Below are 23,849 nucleotides of genomic sequence, written 5' to 3' on the forward strand. Positions count from 1 at the left end.
GAGAAACCCTGTGTATTCTGAACCAGGATCAGTCAATATGGGGAGGGAGAAACCCTGTGTATTCTGAACCAGGATCAGGTATCAGTCAATATGGAGAGTGAGAAACCCTGTGTATTCTGGACCAGGATCAGTCAATATGGGGAGGGAGAAACCCTGTGTATTCTGGACCAAGATCAGTCAATATGAGGGAGAAACCCTGTGTATTCTGGACCAGGATCAGTCAATATGGGGAGGGAGAAACCCTGTGTATTCTGAACCAGGATCAGTCAATATGTGGAGGGAGAAACCCTGTGTATTCTGAACCAGGATCAGTCAATATGGGGAGGGAGAAACCCTGTGTATTCTGAACCAGGATCAGGTATCAGTCAATATGGAGAGTGAGAAACCCTGTGTATTCTGGACCAGGATCAGTCAATATGAGGAGGGAGAAACCCTGTGTATTCTGGACGAGGATCAGTCAATATGGGGAGGGAGAAACCCTGTGTTTTCTGAACCAGGATCAGTCAATATGGGGAGGGAGAAACCCTGTGTATTCTGGACCAGGATCAGTCAATATGGGGAGGGAGAAACCCTGTGTATTCTGGACCAGGATCAGTCAATATGAGGAAGGAGAAATCCTGTGTATTCTGGACCAGCATCAGTCAATATGGGGAGGGAGAAACCCTGTGTATTCTGGACAAGGATCAGGTATCAGTCAATATGGGGGAGAAACCCTGTGTATTCTGAACCAGGATCAGTCAATGTGAGGGAGAAACCCTGTGTATTCTGGACCAGGATCAGTCAATATGAGGGAGAAACCCTGTGTATTCTGAACCAGAATCAGGTGTCAGTATATGAGGAGGGAGAAACATGTTACTATGGTAACCCCATTACCAGCAGACCGGAAGCAGTATCCGTATCGGCTGGGAATGACAATGAATCAATATGAGGGAGAACCCCCGTGTATTCTGAACCACGGTCAATATGAGGGAGAAACCCTGTGTATTCTGAACCAGAATCAGGTGTCAGTATATGAGGAGGGAGAAACATGTTACTATGGTAACCCCATTACCAGCAGACAGGAAGCAGTATCCGTATCGGCTGGGAATGACAATGAAAGGTGCACATTGTTATATAACCAGAACACTTCTATGGTTTTATATAAAGGATTGTTTATTCTACATGGAGCTGTTACTACAATTGAAAGTTATCAAAACACTTAGTTTAGAATATGTACATAAATTCAACAATTGCATTCTTCTCATATTACTCTGTAGACTACTGACCTAGTCAAAGCTTCCTCTGGCATCTCACCATACATCTGCCTGTAGTTATTGAACTGAATCTACAGGAGGTTTGTTCGTTGTGAATGAGTGGGGAGGAAACAGCTGCAGGCAAGGTTCTGACAGATGGGTGTGTCTTGGTGGTGGCAAGGACGTCAAACCACACCCCCAAGCCAACTCACGTTTGGCTTCTGTCATAGCCGCCAGTATTTCTTCCAGCTGCTTTGTTTGTTTATTATCTAGCTGTATCCAGATCTCCAGGGCCGGCAGTAGCCTTTTGGGGGCCCCACTACCTCACTGCAAAATATTTTAGTGACCCCCCCCCCCTTGACGTTGGAGAGAAAAAAAACATCTGCTTTAAAGTTTATTTCCTGCAATTCTGTGAACTGTCTTGTGCAAGTTTTACATTTCCATAATACCTGTTAGTAAAGGTGTCAGCTAGAGATGACGTGCAGGAACATGCAGGGATTTGTAGTTTTTCACGATCTCTACTTTGATGCTAATTAGTGTTTTCAAATCTGAGAGTAAATAGAGCCAAATATAATCGATAAAAGTCATCTTGTCCAAGAGAGATTTAGGGGTTAATAAAATGTCACGCCAGGGTAAGCCTACATGAAACACAAACCTTATTTTAAGTGTTTCTAACAATCCCCAATGGGAAGAATGAATGGTGGAAAATAGACTGGAACCATTTCCCTGTTTCACCGCTAGGTTGTATGGGTATTATCACACCTCCAATGTGGGGCTCTATACACAGCATATACAGTTGAATCATAAGTTTACATACACTCAGGTTGGAGTCAATAAAACATTTTTTTCAACCACGCCACAAATTTCTTCTTAACAAACTATAGTTTTGGTAAGTCGGTTAGGACATCTACTTTGTGCATGACACGTAATTTGTCCTATTGTTTCCAAACAGATTATTTCACTTATAATTCACTGTATCACAATTCCAGTGGATCAGAAGTTTACATACACTAAGTTGACTGTGCCTTTAAACAGCTTGGAAAATTCCAGAAAATGATGTCATGGCTTTAAAAGCTTCTGATAGGCATCAGAGTGTGGAGTGTCCACCACAAAGCCCTGATCTGGAGTGGAGTGTCCATCACAAAGCCCTGACCTGGAGTGGAGTGTCCATCACAAAGCCCTGACCTGGAGTGGAGTGTCCATCACAAAGCCCTGACCTCAATCCTATAGAACATTTGTGGGCAGAGCTGAAAAAGTGTGTACAAGCAAGGAGGCCTTGCAAACCTGACTCGGTTATACCAGCTCTGTCAGGAGGAATTCACCCAATTTATTGTGGGAAGCTTGTGGAAGGCTACCCAAAACGTTTGACCCAAGTTAAACAATTTAAAGGCAATGCTACCAAATACTAATTGAGTGTATGTAAACTTCTGACCCACATTCTCTCTACTATTATTCTGACATTTCATGTTCTTAAAATAAAGTGATTTTTACTAGGATTAAATGTCAGGAATTGTGAAAAACTAAGTTTAGATGTATTTGGCTAAGGTGTATGTAAACTTAGTTTCAGTAACGTACTGAGCTGATGGAGGAATTTAGTAACGTACTGGAGGATGAAAGACGACACCTGGGCTGTTTTACGCGACAGATTTAAATGATTGACATGAAAGAGGAGAGGGACACAAATCAGATGAAGGCTGCTGGGAAAAACTTCAAAGCCAAAAATAATGCAGCAGATGAGAGGCGGAAGATATTTCAGACCAGAGTCTCTCTCTCGGGACATATGTGATGATACCGAACAGTTAACCCTATGACGACAACAGACAACTAGTCCCACCAATACTTAGTAAGCATAAACAACTGGTTAACATCAATGACTACAATGCATGTCAAAACTACCCAGTGGTGTAAAGTACTTAAGTTAAAATACATTAAAGCACTACTTTAGTCAGTTTTTTGGGTATCTGTACTTTACTCTTTATATATTGGACAACTTTTATTTTTACTTCACTACATTCCTAAAGAAAAGACTTAAACAAGGTTTTACTCCATATAATGTTCTTGAGTACTTAGCAGGAACCTGGTCCAATTCGGGCACTTATCGAGAGAACATCCCCTGGTCATCCCCACTGCATCTGATCTGGAGGACTCAATAAACAGAGAACATCCCTGGTCATCCCTACTGCCTCTGATCTGGAGGACTCACTAAACAGAGAACATCCCTGGTCATCCCCACTGCCTCTGATCTGGCAGACTCACTAAACAGAGAACATCCCTGGTCATCCCTACTGCCTCTGATCTGGAGGACTCACTAAACAGAGAACATCCCTGGTCATCCCTACTGCCTCTGATCTGGAGGACTCACTAAACAGAGAACATCCCCTGGTCATCCCTACTGCCTCTGATCTGGAGGACTCACTAAACAGAGAACATCCCTGGTCATCCCTACTGCCTCTGATCTGGAGGACTCACTAAACAGAGAACATCCCTGGTCATCCCTACTGCATCTGATCTGGAGGACTCACTAAACAGAGAACATCCCTGGTCGTCCCTACTGCCTCTGATCTGATAGACTCACTAAACAGAGAACATCCCTGGTCATCCCTACTGCCTCTGATCTGGAGGACTCACTAAACAGAGAACATCCCTGGTCATCCCTACTGCCTCTGATCTGGAGGACTCACTAAACAGAGAACATCCCTGGTCAGCCCTACTGCCTCTGATCTGGAGGACTCACTAAACAGAGAACATCCCTGGTCATCCCTACTGCCTCTGATCTGGTGGACTCACTAAACAGAGAACATCCCTGGTCAGCCCTACTGCCTCTGATCTGGAGGACTCACTAAACAGAGAACATCCCTGGTCCTCTCTACTGCCTCTGATCTGGAGGACTCACTAAACAGAGAACATCCCTGGTCATCCCTACTGCCTCTGATCTGGAGGACTCACTAAACAGAGAACATCCCTGGTCAGCCCTACTGCCTCTGATCTGGAAGACTCACTAAACAGAGAACATCCCTGGTCATCCCTACTGGCTCTGATCTGGAGGACTCACTAAACAGAGAACATCCCTGGTCATCCCTACTGCATCTGATCTGGAGGACTCACTAAACAGAGAACATCCCTGGTCAGCCCTACTGCCTCTGATCTGGAGGACTCACTAAACAGAGAACATCCCTGGTCATCCCTACTGGCTCTGATCTGGAGGACTCACTAAACAGAGAACATCCCTGGTCATCCCTACTGGCTCTGATCTGGCAGACTCACTAAACACAAATGTTTCATTTGTAAATTATGTCTGAGTGTTGGAGTGTGACACTGGCAAACTGTCAATGTAATAAAACCGTGCCATCTGGATTTCTTAATGTAAGGAATATTAAATAATTCATACTTTTACTTTTGATACTTAAGAACATTTAAACCCAAATACTTTGACTTTTTACTTTACTTTTTACTGGCTGACTTTTACTCAAGTTATTTTCTATTAAGATATCATTACTTTTACAACAGTATGAAATTACTTTTTCCACCACTGAAACTAACGCTACTAGTAATTTACTGTTCTCAGTCCCGTTACAGCATGTTGCATAACGTCATCATTCTACCAAGGTGTATCATAAGCTCTAATTCAATTACAAAATGGGAAGATAAGTTCTAATAATGAGTTGATTCTCTTTAGTTGAGCTGACACCCTGTTGTCGTGGAGAAACAGCAATGCCTGGATCTTGAACTAGCCCCCCAGAACCCGAGACGAAAACAGCTCATATTGATGTTTTGGCGCTGGAGGGAGAGAAAAATATTCCTCAGACTGAGATTCTGAGTTTACAAAAAAAGAGCTACTGCGAATTCAGAAACAGAAACGCCTTCAGGGAAACAAATGTGGAAAGAATGCTAATCTTGTTATTTATTAAAACAATGCTTTCCCAAGCAATGTGGTTCCCCCGCTCATGTTCTGGTGCTTCCAGTTCCCCCCTTTATGATAGAGAATAACAATGACTTAATAATACATTTTAATACAGATAGTCTTATTAAAAATTGCACGTCAGTCAAAATATAATATTGCTTTTTACATGTTACACTACACACACGTTAGGCTGCAAAAATTGTTCTCAATCAAGGTTCTCCTCACCGCATTCACATCAACAGCATGTTGCACCTGGCCATCTTCTCCATTCTCCTCATCCTCCTCAGGTAGCTTGTCTCCTTGTCTCTTGCTAAAGTTATACAGAACTTCCACTGCAATTGTGATTGTCAGTGTAGTGTCCATCTTCATGCAGAGCACCACCTGTAGGGGAGGGAATCTTTTCTTCCATACTACAAAAACTCTCTCTATGAGATCTCTTGTCAGGATATGAGAGGTGGTGTGTTCTCTCTCTATGAGATCTCTTGTCAGGATATGAGAGGTGGTGTGTTCTCTCTCTATGAGATCTCTTGTCAGGATATGAGAGGTGGTGTGTTCTCTCTCTATGAGATCTCTTGTCAGGATATGAGAGGTGGTGTGTTCTCTCTCTATGAGATCTCTTGTCAGGATATGAGAGGTGGTGTGTTCTCTCTCTATGAGATCTCTTGTCAGGATATGAGCGGTGGTGTGTTCTCTCTCTATGAGATCTCTTGTCAGGATATGAGCGGTGGTGTGTTCTCTCTCTATGAGATCTCTTGTCAGGATATGAGCGGTGGTGTGTTCTCTCTCTATGAGATCTCTTGTCAGGTTATGAGAGGTGGTGTGTTCTCTCTCTATGAGATCTCTTGTCAGGATATGAGAGGTGGTGTGTTCTCTCTCTATGAGATCTCTTGTCAGGATATGAGAGGTGGTGTGTTCTCTCTCTATGAGATCTCTTGTCAGGATATGAGCGGTGGTGTGTTCTCTCTCTATGAGATCTCTTGTCAGGATATGAGAGGTGGTGTGTTCTCTCTCTATGAGATCTCTTGTCAGGATATGAGCGGTGGTGTGTTCTCTCTCTATGAGATCTCTTGTCAGGATATGAGGTGGTGGATTGTCTCTCTTCAGGTGTCTGGGGGTTTAAAAGGGGAGTCATAAGGTTCCCATGACAATAATATCCATTGTTACGTAGTAGGGGGCCTTCATATGCTCCCCTTTCCAGCATTGCACACAGACGACTATTGTCAAAGTATCTGCTGTCATGGGTGGATCCTGGCCATCTAGCTAGGATGTTGGTGAGCTGACCTTTGACATCACAGACAGCCTGCACGTTGACGGAGCAGTAGGATGTGGGTGAGCTGACCTTTGACATCACAGACAGCCTGCAGGTTGACGGAGCAGTAGGATGTTGGTGAGCTGACCTTTGACATCACAGACAGCCTGCACGTTGACGGAGCAGTAGGATGTTGGTGAGCTGACCTTTGACATCACAGACAGCCTGCACGTTGACGGAGCAGTAGGATGTTGGTGAGCTGACCTTTGACATCACAGACAGCCTGCAGGTTGACGGAGCAGTAGGATGTTGGTGAGCTGACCTTTGACATCACAGACAGCCTGCACGTTGACGGAGCAGTAGGATGTTGGTGAGCTGACCTTTGACATCACAGACAGCCTGCACGTTGATGGAGCAGTAATCTTTCTGATTACAGAATAGTTCTCCATTCCCACCACCAGGGTTCGGAATAGGAATGTGTGTCCAGTCTATTGCCCATAGTACACATGGGAATCTAGCTTTCCTGTAAAAATCCAGCTGCTGTTTCCTCTGTCGGACTGAACCTGATGTACTCATTCTTCAGGCCGGCAAAAGCACTGGACACTCTGGCTACAATCCTGTAGACGGTAGACTTGTGGAGTCCAGAAAGGTCCACATTCATCCACCATCTGGAAACATCCAGTTACATAGAACCGTAGAGTCATCAGGAGCTGAAGTAGTAGGGGTACATCCTCGTTACAGTCGTTCCCACGCTTGGTCCAACCTTTCTTTCCAGTTGCATTACAGATTCCTTGGAGAAGCGGCATCTCCTTGAAAACTCATCATTATCATAAAAAAACTCAACAGGATACAACCTGTCTCGTAATGTTCTCTGAGGAACTCTGTCGTTCTGGTCTCTCCACAGTCGATATCCTGTCATTTTATCAGTTCAACCACATCAAGTGGCATTTCAGAATTCATCTCCAATCTAAGTTTATATTCAAGCTTAAAATGACTCTAGGTTTAAAGTGAAAACTAAAACTTATGATTAGAGGAAGGATTCATTTTAACTAGGATTAATTTAAAAATAGATTTAAAGTTTGGTGCAACAAGATGAAGATGAAACTGGGTTAAATTAAGGCTTAAGAGTTCCTCCATGTTGGTGCAACCTACCCTGTATATTAGGTTTTCCTAGATTTAGGCAGATCCCTGTATTTGGCATGACAATGAGTGAAAGGTAGTTGCATGACAGCACCAACAAACTGGACCTCTGGTCAGCTGTATTAGAGGTGATATCACTCAGGTCAGCTGTATTAGAGGTGATATCACTCAGGTCAGCTTTATTAGAGGTGATACTCAGGTCAGCTGTATTAGAGGTGATATCACTCAGGTTAGCTGTATTAGAGGTGATATCACTCAGGTCAGCTGTATTAGAGGTGATATCACTCAGGTCAGCTGTATTAGAGGTGATATCACTCAGGTCAGCTGTATTAGAGGTGATATCACTCAGGTCAGCTGTATTAGAGGTGATATCACTCAGGTCAGCTGTATTAGAGTTGATATCACTCAGGTCAGCTGTATTAGAGGTGATATCACTCAGGTCAGCTGTATTAGAGGTGATATCACTCAGGTTAGCTGTATTAGAGGTGCCCATCAATTGCATTAATGCCATCAATACACCTCCTGTAAGCAATTCAGGCCATCTATAGACCATAACTGTAGATAGATCGAGAGACACTCCCTTGCCGATGGTCATTGTCCAGGACAGAGTGTGTTAACCTGAATGTCTGACATTAAAACATCAGGAATGTACACGCTTTATGATCAGTCGTGTTTGACAACGACAGACTTTGGGGTGGAATCTGGCCAAAGCGAGAGTTGGGTAAAACAGGTCACCAAGCTTTCAGTTAATGGATCCAACATACTTGGCAACAGAAAGTTAAAATTATGAACAGGTCTATGTCCCCAATGGAACCCTATTCCCTTTGTAGTGCACTACTTTAGACCAGGACCAATTTGGGACACAGGCCAGGTCTTGGCAGACTAACGACTTGGTTGGCCCCCTTTGGTCTGGCTCAACAACAGAATACAGACAGTAACAAGTATCTAAGTCGTGTGGTCACAATGAAGGCCCAAAAGACCTGGGTAAAAGCTGTTCAGCCGTTTAGTCAGACCCTTCTTCCTATTGTGATGGTAATATGGATATAATGATAGTTAAGAAGTTTAGTCAGAGAGAGGGGGGATACAGAGAGCTTCTGCAAGTCCTTCACATCATCATACATTAAAGTCTTTAAATAGTTAATGTGGTGTCAACACTTTAACAAAATAGAAAACAAATAACTAACAACCAATAAGAGTCTTGCAATGAATCTGCCCTCTGTTCCGACCCGTCTCCATGGCAACACCCTGGTCAATTATAGTAGGTCCAATTGTCCATCTCCTGGCCACCCACCTCCCTGGCCCCAGCCTGCCCTCGTCCCCTCACCCATCTTCTGGCCACCCCTGGGCTGGGCTTCACACTGCAGCCCCCTCTCCTCTGTTCTCTAGCCCCAGTCCTCTCCTCCTGTCTCCAGCTCCTCTTCTGCTAGCTCCGGCCCTTCTCCTCTCCTCCTGTCTCCAGCCCCAGTCCTTCTCCTCTCCTCCTAGCTCCAGCCCCAGTCCCTCTCCTCTCCTGCCCCAGTCCTTCTCCTCTCCTCCTCTCTGCAGCCCCAGTCCCTCTCCTCTCTGCAGCCCCAGTCCCTCTCCTCTCCTCCAGCGAGTCCTCTCCTTCTAGCTCCAACCCCAGCCCCTCTCCTCCTGTCTCCAGCCCCTCTCCTCCTGTCTCCAGCCCCTCTCCTCCTGTCTCCAGCCCCTCTCCTCCTGTCTCCAGCCCCTCTCCTCACACCACTGAGTGATCATTGTTTTGTTTCCCTCCACTCAGCACGGTGTGATTGATAGAGGAGGCTGAGCGGTCGGAGCCCTCGGCTGCCGTCCCGTTAACGTTCTCCTGGCGCTGACAGCACAAGATCTGCTTGAAGGTGGCGCTCATCTCCTTGTCCCGGTAGCTGTAGATGATGGGGTTCATAGCAGAGTTAAACTCAGCCAGAAGCAGGAAGAACTTCTCAAAGTCCAGGACGTTACAGTTGGCACAGAACACATCGAGGAGGATGAGAACCAGCCCTGGCGTCCAGCACACGATGAACGCACCTGGAGGAGAAGAGAAAAGTGAGAAAGTAAGACTATTCAGTTAGAGAATGAGACTGTTCAGTTAATCTGACCACCAGAAGGAGATGACTGGTTAGAGAATGGGACTGCTCAGTGTGGCCAGAAGTTAGTCTCAACCTACAATTGTTGATTTCTATATAGAAAAGACATTTGAAACGCAGCCATATATTCTGGTATTGTATATTTTGACAGCAGCCCTTTTTGATTTGAATGAAACCATACAAGTTTTTCCATTGTAGAAGTGGTCAGGAAGTGATTTTTGGACCTGAATGGCAAAACATTCAGGAGATGGGGTCAAAGTTGACCCCGTCTACATACCTTACCATGAAACATTCGTCTTCGTCACTGGAAAATATCAACGACTGAAATGGATATATCTTTTTAAAAGTTTACAAGCAGGGATTGTCAAACTGTTTTATAATTTCTTAACCTTAAAAGTTAAAACTATCTAAATGTTGTGTTGCATATATGTTGTAGCTTGGACCTTATTTTACATCAGAGGTGTTTGTGTTGTGCCATCAGTTGAGACACAACGTGCACTTGAATATATTTTGGCTGACAGTTACAAAAATTAACTTACAAACGGTACCACAAAAAAAATTGTTGAAGGTCAACACAGAGAATGTTGAATGGGAATGCAATACATTATGTTTTAAATTATACTGTCAATACTCCATAGGAAACCTATTGAAACATAGATCATGTTTATTCTAACAATGTGCCCTCTAAACGGGGCGCTTGGAGACGCATGCGATCCGCCCCATTAGTTTGTGGTGTATTAGATCCACGTTGTTTCTATGATATAATGTTGTTGATTCTATCAGCCCCATTTGAATGCAACAAACCAAAACAAATGTAACTTTGCTAGATTGAGTATGATTTTGTTGCAGGCAGAGCCAGAGCGCAACGGTCTTTCAATCATCCGCAAAGTGAAAACGCTTTTCAGATCAGTTAAGATTCAGAGCGCAGAGCCGCACATGCACATTTGTTGATATTCTTTGCTAGTTAGCAAGTTAATAGCCCAATTAAATATGGGGAGTTACTGTTTCCTACAAGAGCACAAAAACCACTAAACCAGGCCTGTATTCAACACCTCATATAGAATACTGTAGGCCTGTATTTAACACCTATATAGACTACTGTAGGCCTTCACTGAACACCTCACACAGACTACTGTAGGCCTGAACACCTCATACAGACTACTGTAGGCCTTCACTGAACACCTCACACAGACTACTGTAGGCCTGAACACCTCATACAGACTACTGTAGGCCTGAACACCTCATACAGACTACTGTAGGCCTGAACACCTCATACAAACTACCGTAGGCCTGAACACCTCATACAGACTACCGTAGGCCTGAACACCTCATACAGACTACTGTAGGCCTGAACACCTCATACAGACTACTGTAGGCCTGTATTTAACACCTATATAGACTACTGTAGGCCTTCACTGAACACCTCATACAGACTACTGTAGGCCTGAACACCTCATACCGACTACTGTAGGCCTGTATTTAACACCTATATAGACTACTGTAGGCCTTCACTGAACACCTCACACAGACTACTGTAGGCCTGAACACCTCATACAGACTACTGTAGACCTGAACACCTCATACAGACTACCGTAGGCCTGAACACCTCATACAGACTACCGTAGGCCTGAACACCTCATACAGACTACCGTAGGCCTGAACACCTCATACAGACTACCGTAGGCCTGAACACCTCACACAGACTACTGTAGGCCTGAACACCTCATACAGACTACCGTAGGCCTGAACACCTCACACAGACTACTGTAGGCCTGAACACCTCATACAGACTACTGTAGGCCTGAACACCTCATACAGACTACTGTAGGCCTGAACACCTCATACAGACTACTGTAGGCCTGAACACCTCATACAGACTACCGTAGGCCTGAACACCTCATTCATACTACTGTAGGCCTGAACACCTCATACAGACTATCGTAGGCCTGAACACCTCATACAGACTACCGTAGGCCTGAACACCTCATACAGACTACTGTAGGCCTGAACACCTCATACAGACTACTGTAGGCCTTCACTGAACACCTCTTATAGACAGACTACTGTAGGCCTGTATTTAACACCTCTTATAGACTACTGTAGGCCTGTATTTAACACCTCATATAGACTACTGTAGGCCTTCACTGAACACCTCAGACTACTGTAGGCCTTCACTGAACACCTCAGACTACTGTAGGCCTGTATTTAAGACCTCATATAGTCTATCATAGAAATCAAAAGCTGTTTCCATGTGAAAATGTTATGTGCTTTACTCCATTGGTTTTGTTGGTAGGCCTACATTATGCTCCAATATCCACAATAACCTATTGGCTACTGTCTAAAACTGTCAGGGCACAGCCTATTGGCTCATGTCTAAAACTGTCAGGGTGCAGCCTATTGGCTACTGTCTAAGACTGTAAGGGTACATACAATATATTGGCTACTGAAACTGTAAGGGTACAGCCTATTGGCTACTGAAACTAAGGGTACAGCCTATTGGCTACTGAAACTAAGGGTACAACCTATTGGTTACTGAAACTAAGGGTACAACCTATTGGTTACTGAAACTAAGGGTACAACCTATTGGCTACTGAAACTAAGGGTACAACCTATTGGCTAATGAAACTAAGAGTACAACCTATTGGTTACTGAAACTAAGGGTACAACCTATTGGCTAATGAAACTAAGAGTACAACCTATTGGCTAATGAAACTAAGGGTACAACCTATTGGCTACTGAAACTAAGAGTACAACCTATTGGTTACTGAAACTAAGGGTACAACCTATTGGTTACTGAAACTAAGAGTACAACCTATTGGCTACTGAAACTAAGGGTACAACCTATTGGCTAATGAAACTAAGGGTACAACCTATTGGTTACTGAAACTAAGGGTACAACCTATTGGCTACTGAAACTAAGGGTACAACCTATTGGCTAATGAAACTAAGAGTACAACCTATTGGTTACTGAAACTAAGGGTACAACCTATTGGCTAATGAAACTAAGAGTACAACCTATTGGCTAATGAAACTAAGGGTACAACCTATTGGCTACTGAAACTAAGAGTACAACCTATTGGTTACTGAAACTAAGGGTACAACCTATTGGTTACTGAAACTAAGAGTACAACCTATTGGCTACTGAAACTAAGGGTACAACCTATTGGCTAATGAAACTAAGGGTACAACCTATTGGCTAATGAAACTAAGGGTACAACCTATTGGCTAATGAAACTAAGGGTACAACCTATTGGCTACTGAAACTAAGGGTACAACCTATTGGTTACTGAAACTAAGGGTACAACCTATTGGCTACTGAAACTAAGGGTACAACCTATTGGCTACTGAAACTAAGGGTACAACCTATTGGTTACTGAAACTAAGGGTACAACCTATTGGCTAATGAAACTAAGGGTACAACCTATTGGTTACTGAAACTAAGGGTACAACCTATTGGTTACTGAAACTAAGAGTACAACCTATTGGTTACTGAAACTAAGGGTACAGCCTATTGGCTACTAAAACTAAGGGTACAACCTATTGGCTAATGAAACTAAGGGTACAACCTATTGGTTACTGAAACTAAGAGTACAACCTATTGGCTACTGAAACTAAGGGTACAACCTATTGGCTAATGAAACTAAGGGTACAACCTATTGGCTACTGAAACTAAGGGTACAACCTATTGGTTACTGAAACTAAGGGTACAACCTATTGGTTACTGAAACTAAGAGTACAACCTATTGGCTAATGAAACTAAGGGTACAACCTATTGGCTACTGAAACTAAGGGTACAACCTATTGGCTACTGAAACTAAGGGTACAACCTATTGGCTAATGAAACTAAGGGTACAACCTATTGGCTAATGAAACTAAGGGTACAGCCTCAGTGTTCACTGTAAAACGCTCACCAGAAGTTGCACACAATTCTCACAACGTTCAAGTTTCCTCTCACAAAACCTACAATTTGCTCAGTGCCCCAAAACGTTGGAGGGAACATTGGACATGACCATTTAAAGTTGGCATTTGATGGTGGGTGGACAGGAAGCCATCTTCGTGGTAGTAATTACAAAGTTTAAATTCTATTTAATTTCAATGGTGGACCAGGTAAATTACAGTGTTCTGAAGGCATAGGTCCATTCTATGAATTGTGTTTCTATGATTGAAATGACACCCACCCTGTAGTCAAGAGCATGCTGTGTCTCAACCGATGGCGGCACGACACAAAAACCTGGATGTAAATTAGGGTCTAAGCTACAACAGAATTGCATCTGTTTTTACATGCATACTTATTTTCCACCATAATTTGCAAATAAATTCATAAAAATTCCTACAATGTGATTTTCTGGATTTTTTTTCCTCATTTTGTCTGTCATAGTTGAAGTGTACCTATGATGAAAATTACAGGCCTCTCTCATCTTTTTAAGTGGGAGAACTTGCACAGTTGGCGGCTGACTAAATACTTTTTTGCCCCACTGTATATACAACACCGAATGAGACATTTTCTACATGCGCTGATATATCCAACACCGAACGAAAGATAGTCTACCTGCGCTTGTTGGAGGATGGGAAGCCAGTCAATCACATGGTCGGAAAACAGACCCTTGAGCACTCTCATGCCATTGGTAAATTGTTCCTCTTTATAGGCTTTAGTCTTGTGTAAAGTTTAACCGTTATTCATATTTGGGATCATTTAATTTAGTTTGTCAGAAATACTTTTGTATTATTTTTTTTTTTGTGTGTCGTCATTTGAGGCGTTTTGGATGCCACAAAGGCCACATTTTGTGCTGTTTGCCCAGAGGAGGATGGAGGGTCATGGATGAAGAGGTGCATCTCCTTCGGGGCAGATCGTGTCTCCGTGAACATGGGCCACCGTGGGGGAGTGATTGCCCACCTGCAGAGAGAGGCAGGGGGGCATATAATCCCGATCCACTGTATGCCACATAGAGAATTTATTAGTTACAAACCTATGATTTAGTGTGTGCATGCGCTAAGTGCTGGAATGGTAAATACCACAGAATTATTATTTTCTGTTGGCACAAGAGACAGGGGGGAGATGGTGAATTTTTTTGGAAGATTCTGTTCTGACTTTCACAGACTAGACCTGGCACTACTGACCATTCAGAAGGTGGCGTGGATGATCTCAAAGCCATGTTTGGTGGTTTGCTAAAGGATGAGGGTGTCCAGACCCCAGTGGAGTCTTTCAGAGTGCTAAACTCTGACACATGACCAGGCCAAGCCTCCTCACCTTCGGCGATGATGGTGTGGCAGAACTGATGAGGCATTTCAAGGAGCCTCTAGAGAGGTAAGAATTTATTTGACACTGCATTGCCATATGAGACAATGTTATGTTTGGAAAATATGCAAACTCACTTGCTCTGTTCAATCCTGCAGATCAGGGTGCAACATGGCTGCAATCCAGGATGAGTGGCAGGGGCTGAAAATCCTGGTCAGCCACAATGTCAAGGACAAGTCCTACAGTGGCCTGTGGGGGACCATGTTGACAAAGGATCCCTACAGGCACGATTACAAGGTCGACTAACAGTCCTGAGTGCTATCCTATGGTTGGTTTGATAAGTTGATGGTAAGAGTTTAAATGAAATTGAAAGATATCTTTTCCCTAGAACATACTGGAGTTGGTGCAGCTTATGCAGGTTCTGCCCATTTCAGCTGCCAAGTGAGAGCGAGGCTTCTCTGCGCAGAACCGGATTAAGAATTCGACAAGAAGCTGCCTTGTGATCTCCATCAACAAAGACCTGATGAGGATCAGCCTGGAGGGGCCTTCTGTCGAGGAGTTGGATCCCACTCCTGCCGTGGACCGCTGGCTGACCTCTAAGCGTGCCAGACGGCCAACATACAAAACCAGCTGGACAACTGATATCCTTTGCATGGGTCATGGGTCAATGTGTGATTTTGGTGGTATGTGCTGTTCCACAGATGTGTGTCCCTTAGTACTCTCACACACACACACAGTATAAATATGTATGTAATAAATTGTTAATAAACTCTGTTACATTTTTCACTGTGCTCCTACATTTTTTCATTTAGGAGCACATGTACTCCTTGGGGAGAAAGTTAGCGTAGAGTCCTGTTATACCACCCCTACTTTGTCACAACACAACCGACTGGCTCAGACGCATTAAACTCTTTTTGGGAAAGGTGGGGTGCTGGGAAAGGGTCCCAGCTACATAAATGGTCATTTTGTTCGATAAAGTCCTTCTTTATGTCCCAAAAAAGTCAGTTTAGTTGGCGCGCTTGATTCAGTAATCCACCTGTTCCCCTGGAATCCCAAAAGTTACCAATAAACTTCATCCAAACAAGTCAAATAACGTTTCTAATCAATCCTCAGGTACCCTAATATGTAAATAAATGATCAAATTTAAGACGGAGAATAGTATGTTTATTACCGAAGATAAATAACGAAGTGGCCGCCCTTTTCCACGCGCGCCACAAGACTACAGCCAAAACGAGAGCCACCTTGAAAAACTACAAATTCTGGTTCATTTTTCAAAACACAAGCCTGAAACTCTTTCTAAAGACTGTTGACATCTAGTGGAAGCCCTAGGAACTGCAATCTGGGAGATATTCCTTTGATTTTTCCATAAACAAGCATTTGAATAGGCAGAAACCTCAACAACAAAAGAAACTTGGGTTTTCACCTGCCATATCAGTTCTGTTATACTCACAGGCATTATTTTAACAGTTTTAGAAACTACAACCAATTATATACATATCCTAGCTTCTGTGCCTGAGTAGCAGGCGGTTTACTTTGGGCACCTCAGTCATCCAAACTTCTGAATACTGCCCCCTAGCCTTAAGAAGTTTTAAAGGAGGAAATAAATTCCAAAAAATGAACTTTTAACAAGGCACACCTGTTAATTAAAATGCATTCTAGTTGACTACCTCATGAAGCTGGTTGAGAGAATGCAAAGCTGTCATCAAGGCAAAGGGTGGCTACTTTGTAGAATGTCAAATTTAAAATATATTATGATTCGTTTAACTCTTTTTTGGTTACTCCATAATTCCATGTGTTATTTCATAGTTTTGATGTCGTCACTATTATTCTACAATATATAAAATAGTAAAAATAAAGAAAAACCCTGGGATGAGCACGTGTGTCCCAAATAGGACACATATATAGTTAGTAGTTCTCTGTTAAGGTCAAGGCCTCTCCTTGGTTCCTCTGAGTAGTTCTCTGTTAAGGACAAGGCCTCTCCTTGATTCCTCTGACACAAAATGATCCTCCTCTTATCTCCAACTAAAGACAACACGTTCTTGACCATCACAGCAACATCATTTACACATATAGCTACAATTTTGCTTTTATCAACATAACATTCTGATTATATCCAAAGACGAAGATGCATGAAGATTTACGCTCTACGATGACATTCAGCTGAAAATCTCTGTGTTAAAAATATAACAATATTCAGACTTTGTAAGAGAGCAGATGTTTTGTTAAAGCAGAGAGAGAAGCTTTATGTTCTGCTCAGCGGGTCTGGCTGTACGCCTCATGTCTCAGATATTCCGAGAGAGGCTCTCAGGAGTTAAACAAGTTGTAAGAGAAGAGCAGTCGACTCACATGTTCTACCTGGAACCCAAAATAACATTTAGGTTCTCCCAACCGACAGGACAGAGAGAGAGACAGAGAGACAGAGAGAGAGATAGAGAGAGAGAGAGAAGACAGCTGTGGGTTGTGAATGGAAAGAGAGAGAAACAATGACATCTGAAATATCTATTTTTGGGGGGGGAACTTTGAGTGTAATGTTTACTGTTCATTTTATATTGTTTATTATCTATTTCACTTGCTTTGGCAATGTAAACATACAGTATTTTGCCCATGCCAATAAAACAAATTGAATTGACAGCTGTGAATTGTGAATGAGAGAGACAGACATCTGTCAAATTTAATGTTATGTGTCACATGCGCTGAATACAACAGGTAAATACCATGAAATGCGTAATTACAAGCCCTTAACCAACAATGCAGTTCAGGAATTAGAGTTGAGAAAATATTAGTTAATTTGTACATGTAGGTAGGGTAGTTAATTTGTACATATAGGTAGGGGTGTGTCAAGTGACAATGTATAGATAATAAGCAGCGAGTAGCAGCAGTGTAAAAACAAAGGGGGGGAGGGGTGTCAATGTAAATAGTCCAGGTGGCCATTTTCCTAATTGTTCATCAGTCTTATGGTTTGGGGGTCGAAGCTGTTAAGGAGCCTTTTGGTCCTAGACTTGTCGATCCGGTACCGCTTGTCGTGCGATAGCAGAGAGAACAGTCTATGACTGGGGTGACTGCCTTGGATGGCAGGAAGCTTGGATGGCAGGAAGCTTGGATGGCAGGAAGCTTGCCCCCAGTGATGTACTGGGCCGTACGCACTACCCTTCGAATCGCCTTACAGTAGGATGATGAGCAGTTGCCGTACCAGGTTGTAATGCAACCAGTATTGTCTCGATGGTGCAGCGTATAACTTTTTGAGGATCTGGGGACCCACGCCAAATATTTTGTCTCCTGAGGGGGAAAAGGCATTGATGTGCCCTCTTCACAACTGTCTTGGTGTGTTTGGACCATGATAGATAGTTGATGATGTGGACACCAAGGAACTTGAAACTCTCGACCCACTCCACTACAGCCCCGTCGGCCTGCCTGTTCCTGTAGTCCACGATCAGCTTATTTGTGTTGCTCACGTTGAGGGAGACCAAACTGGAGATCTCTGGCACCAAACTGCTAGGTCTCTGACCTCCTCCCTAAAGGCTGTCTCATTGTTGTCGGTGATCAGGCCTACCACCGTTGTGTCGTCACCAAACTTAATGATGGTGTTGGAGTTGTGTTTGGCCATGCAGTCGTGGGTGAACAGGGAGTACAGGAGGGGACTGAGCACGTACCCCTGAGGGGCACCTGTGTTGAGGATCAGTGTGGCAGACGTGTTGTTGCCTACCCTCACCACCTGGGGGGCAGCCCGTCAGGAAGTCCAGGATCTAGTTGCAGAAGGTGTTTAGGCACAGGGTCCTTAGCTTAGTGATCAGCTTTGAGGGCACTATGGTGTTGAACGCTGAGCTGTAGTCAATGACAAGTATTCTCACATCGGTGTTCCTTTTGTCCAAGTGGGAAAGGGCAGTGGAGTACGATTGAGATTGTGTTATCTGTGGATCTGTTGGGGCAGTATGCGAATTGGGGTGGGTCTAGGGTTTCTGGGATAATGGTGTTGATGTGAGCCATGAGCAGCCTATCAAAGCACTTCATGTCTACTGACATGAGTGCGACGGGACGTTGGTCATTTAAGCAGGTTACCTTGTATGAAAGGGGAGAGAGGCTGTGTGAGAACACTTCTCCCTCCTAGTTACTGAGACCTGGGAAGTTGTGGGAACATGATGAGGACAAATTTATACCAGATGGCAGGGATGAACAGAGACTAAAACACAACACAGCCCAACCCTAACACACCCCTGAGAAAAGAACACACACACCAGAGAAAAACAGCAAATGAACATTCACATTGTCTGCCTATTCAGTTAGAAACATTCACATTGTCTGTCTATTCAGTTAGAAACATTCACATTGTCTGTCTATTCAGTTAGAAACATTCACATTGTCTGTCTATTCAGTTAGGAACATTCACATTGTCTGTCTATTCAGTTAGGAACATTCACATTGTCTGTCTATTCAGTTAGGAACATTCACATTGTCTGTCTATTCAGTTAGGAACATTCACATTGTCTGTCTATTCAGTTAGGAACATTCACATTGTCTGTCTATTCAGTTAGGAACATTCACATTGTCTGTCTATTCAGTTAGGAACATTCACATTGTCTGTCTATTCAGTTAGGAACATTCACATTGATTGTCTATTCAGTTATAAACATTCACATTGTCTGTCTATTCAGTTAGGAACATTCACATTGTCTGTCTATTCAGTTAGGAACATTCACATTGTCTGTCTATTCAGTTAGGAACATTCACATTGTCTGTCTATTCAGTTAGGAACATTCACATTGTCTGTCTATTCAGTTAGGAACATTCACATTGTCTGTCTATTCAGTTAGGAACATTCACATTGTCTGTCTATTCAGTTAGGAACATTCACATTGTCTGTCTATTCAGTTAGGAACATTCACATTGTCTGTCTATTCAGTTAGGAACATTCACATTGTCTGTCTATTCAGTTAGGAACATTCACATTGTCTGTCTATTCAGTTAGGAACATTCACATTGTCTGTCTATTCAGTTAGGAACATTCACATTGTCTGTCTATTCAGTTAGGAACATTCACATTGTCTGTCTATTCAGTTAGGAACATTCACATTGTCTGTCTATTCAGTTAGGAACATTCACATTGTCTGTCTATTCAGTTAGAAACATTCACATTGTCTGTCTATTCAGTTAGGAACATTCACATTGTCTGTCTATTCAGTTAGGAACATTCACATTGTCTGTCTATTCAGTTAGGAACATTCACATTGTCTGTCTATTCAGTTAGGAACATTCACATTGTCTGTCTATTCAGTTAGGAACATTCACATTGTCTGTCTATTCAGTTAGGAACATTCACATTGTCTGTCTATTCAGTTAGGAACATTCACATTGTCTGTCTATTCAGTTAGGAACATTCACATTGTCTGTCTATTCAGTTAGGAACATTCACATTGTCTGTCTATTCAGTTAGGAACATTCACATTGTCTGTCTATTCAGTTAGGAACATTCACATTGAGATATGATATGTTTGAAACAGTCTAACTCTCTTCAGATGTCAGACTGGGAGAGTTAAAATAACACATCTGTTCCTCTCATGTCCTCTGAAAGCTGTTCTAGTATTCTGCTATAGTACTCTCGCTATAGGCCAGTCACTACTCTGTGGTCTGGTGTCCTACTAGGGTATATCACAAAGGCCCCATATAACAAACAGACGACACAATGTGCTGAAAGGAACCATCTCTGCCTCATCATCATTCTCATCAACAGCATCACTTCCTCATAGATCTCTTATAGAAATGGTTCTGAATGACTAAATTGTCACCCTCTTCTGCAGAAATGGAAACTATTCCTGAACTAATTTGGTCTAAAAGGCACTTTCAATAATTATGTTTGAAAATGGCACTGGGGGTAAATGCAGGAATTGGTGTCCTATTTCTCTATTACAGGAAGCCATTATGATGTTGTTTTTAATATCATTTCTAATATTTATGTCGTCGTCCCAAATGGCACCCTATTCTCTACATAGTGCACCCTATTCCCTACATATTGCACTACTTTTAGTGCACTATGTAGGGAATAGGGTGCCATTTGGGACAAATGCAACGTCTCTGAGGAGGTTTTGGTTTCAGTCATGGAGTAGTCTCGCTGAGATAAAAAGCTATAGCGTCAACACAATTTTTCACCTAATTTTCACCCAAGACTGAGCTGAGCCGTGCTACAGTACAGGAGGCCGTGCTACAGTACAGTAGGCTGTGTTACAGTAGGCCGTGCTACAGTAGGCCGTGCAACAGTACAGGAGGCCATGCTACAGTACAGTAGGCTGTGTTACAGTAGGCTGTGCTACAGCAGGCCGTGCTACAGTACAAGAGGCCATGTTACAGTACAGTAGGCTGTGCTACAGTACAGAAGGCCGTGCTACAGAAGACAGTGCTACAGAAGACCGTGCTACAGAAGACCGTGCTACAGAAGACCGTGCTACAGAAGACCGTGCTACAGAAGACCTTGCTACAGAAGGCCGTGCTACAGTACAGCAGGCTGTGTTACAGCATGCTGTGCTACAGTAGGCTGTGTTACAGAAGGCCGTGCTAAAGTACAGTAGGCCGTGTTACAGAAGGCCGTGCTACAGTACAGTAGGCCGTGTTACAGAAGGCCGTGCTACAGTACAGTAGGCCGTGTTACAGAAGGCCGTGCTACAGTACAGTAGGCCGTGCTACAGTAGAGTAGGCAGTGCTACAGTAGAGTAGGCCGTGTTACAGAAGGCCGTGCTACAGTAGGCCGTGCTACAGTACAGTAGGCCGTGCTAGAGTTAGAAGCCACCATAGAAGCCAACATTTGGACACACCTACTCATTCAAGGGTTTTTCTTTATTTGTACTATTTTCTATATGGTAGAATAATAGTTAAGACACTATGAAATAACACATATGGTATCATGTAGTAACCAAAAAAGTGTTAAAGAAATGAAAATATATTTTATATTTGAGATTCTTCAAAGTAGCCACCCTTTGCCTTGACAGCTTTGCACACTCTTGGCATTCTCTCAACCAGCTTCACGAGGGAGTCACCTGGAATGCATTTCAATTAACAGGTGTGCCTTGTTAAAAGCTGTGAAATATCTTTCCTTCTTAATGCGTTTGAGCCAATCAGTTGTGTTGTGACAAGGTAGGGGTGGTATACAGAAGATAGCCCTATTTGGTAAAAGACCAAGTCCATAGTATGCTTATTTAAGCTGTTTTTGCCAAAGAGAAATTACATTCCATCATTACTTTAAGACATTAAGGTCAGTCAATACAGAAAATGTCAAAAACGTTGAAAGTTTCTTAAAGGGCATTCACAAAAACCATCAAGTGCTATGATGAAACTGGCTCTCATGAGGTCCATCACAGGAAAGGAAGACCCAGAGTTACCTCTGCTGTTGAGGATAAGTTCATTAGAGTTACCAGCCTCAGATTGTAGGTAAAATAAATTCCTCACAGAGTTCAAGTAACAGACACATCAACTGTTCAGAGGAGACTGCGTGAATCAGACCTTCATGGTCAAATTGTTGCAAAGAAACCACTACTAAGTGTCCAATAAGTAGACATTTGCTTGGGCCAAGAAACACGAGCGATGGACATCATGTCCTTTGTTCTGAAGAGTCCAAATGTTTCATGTTTTGTTCCTACTGCCGTGTCATTGTAAGATGCAGAGTAAGTGACCCCTTAAGGGGGCTGAATAATTTTGCACGCCCAATTTTTCAGTTTTTGATTTGTTAAAAAAGCTTGAAATATCCAATAAATGTCGTTCCACTTCATGATTGTGTCCCACTTGTTGTTGATTCTTCACAAAAAAATACAGTTTTATGTCTTTATGTTTGAAGCCTGAAATGTGGCAAAAGGTTGCAAAGTTCAAGGGGGCCGAATACTTTCGCAAGGCACTGTACCTGTATAACGTAGGTAGATGACCTACATACCTGTATAACGTAGGTAGATGACCCACATACCTGTATAACGTAGGTAGATGACCTACATACCTGTATAACGTAGGTAGATGACCTACATACCTGTACAACGTAGGTAGATGACCTACATACCTGTATAACATAGGTAGATGACCTACATACCTGTACAACGTAGGTAGATGACCTACATACCTATATAACGTAGGTAGATGACCTACATACCTATATAACGTAGGTAGATGACCTACATACCTGTATAACGTAGGTAGATGACCTACATACCTATATAACGTAGGTAGATGACCTACATACCTGTATAACGTAGGTAGATGACCTACATACCTATATAACGTAGGTAGATGACCTACATACCTGTATAACGTAGGTAGATGACCTACATACCTATATAACGTAGGTAGATGACCTACATACCTGTATAACGTAGGTAGATGACCTACATACCTATATAACGTAGGTAGATGACCTACATACCTGTATAACGTAGGTAGATGACCTACATACCTATATAACGTAGGTAGATGACCTACATACCTGTATAACGTAGGTAGATGACCTACATACCTGTACAACGTAGGTAGATGACCTACATACCTGTATAACGTAGGTAGATGACCTACATACCTGTATAACGTAGGTAGATGACCCACATACCTGTATAACGTAGGTAGATGACCTACATACCTGTTCAACGTAGGTAGATGACCTACATACCTGTTCAACGTAGGTAGATGACCTACATACCTGTATAACGTAGGTAGATGACCCACATACCTGTATAACGTAGGTAGATGACCTACATACCTGTTCAACGTAGGTAGATGACCTACATACCTGTATAACGTAGGTAGATGACCCACATACCTGTATAACGTAGGTAGATGACCTACATACCTGTATAACATAGGTAGATGACCTACATACCTGTACGACGTAGGTAGATGACCTACATACCTATATAACGTAGGTAGATGACCTACATACCTGTACAACGTAGGTAGATGACCTACATACCTGTATAACGAAGGTAGATGACCTACATACCTGTACAACGTAGGTAGATGACCTACATACCTGTACAACGTAGGTAGA

At 42.9% G+C, this 23,849-nt stretch overlaps 1 protein-coding gene across 2 annotated transcripts in view; it reads right to left on the reverse strand.

Annotated features, from left to right (window-relative positions):
• Window positions 1-1,129: 1,129 nt before the first annotated feature.
• Window positions 1,130-23,849, reverse strand: part of LOC110523108 (lysophosphatidic acid receptor 1) — a 79,651-nt gene continuing 56,931 nt past the window's right edge. Inside the window, exons 3-4 of one of the 2 annotated variants that reach the window (XR_016495816.1) lie at window positions 2,386-9,547; window positions 1,130-2,353 (exon numbers count right to left, since the gene is read on the reverse strand). Coding sequence is in view for 1 of the 2 variants with exons in the window: in XM_021601520.3 (XP_021457195.1) it covers window positions 9,240-9,547 (308 nt within the window). In the remaining variant the exon portion in view is untranslated. Of the gene's footprint in view, window positions 9,548-23,849 lie in introns of both variants that reach the window. The other variant, XM_021601520.3, reaches the window with a different exon arrangement.

This window comes from Oncorhynchus mykiss, chromosome 5 (assembly GCF_057628025.1).
Source record: "Oncorhynchus mykiss isolate SJ-2025 chromosome 5, ASM5762802v1, whole genome shotgun sequence".
In the NCBI taxonomy this organism is placed as follows: domain Eukaryota; kingdom Metazoa; phylum Chordata; class Actinopteri; order Salmoniformes; family Salmonidae; genus Oncorhynchus; species Oncorhynchus mykiss.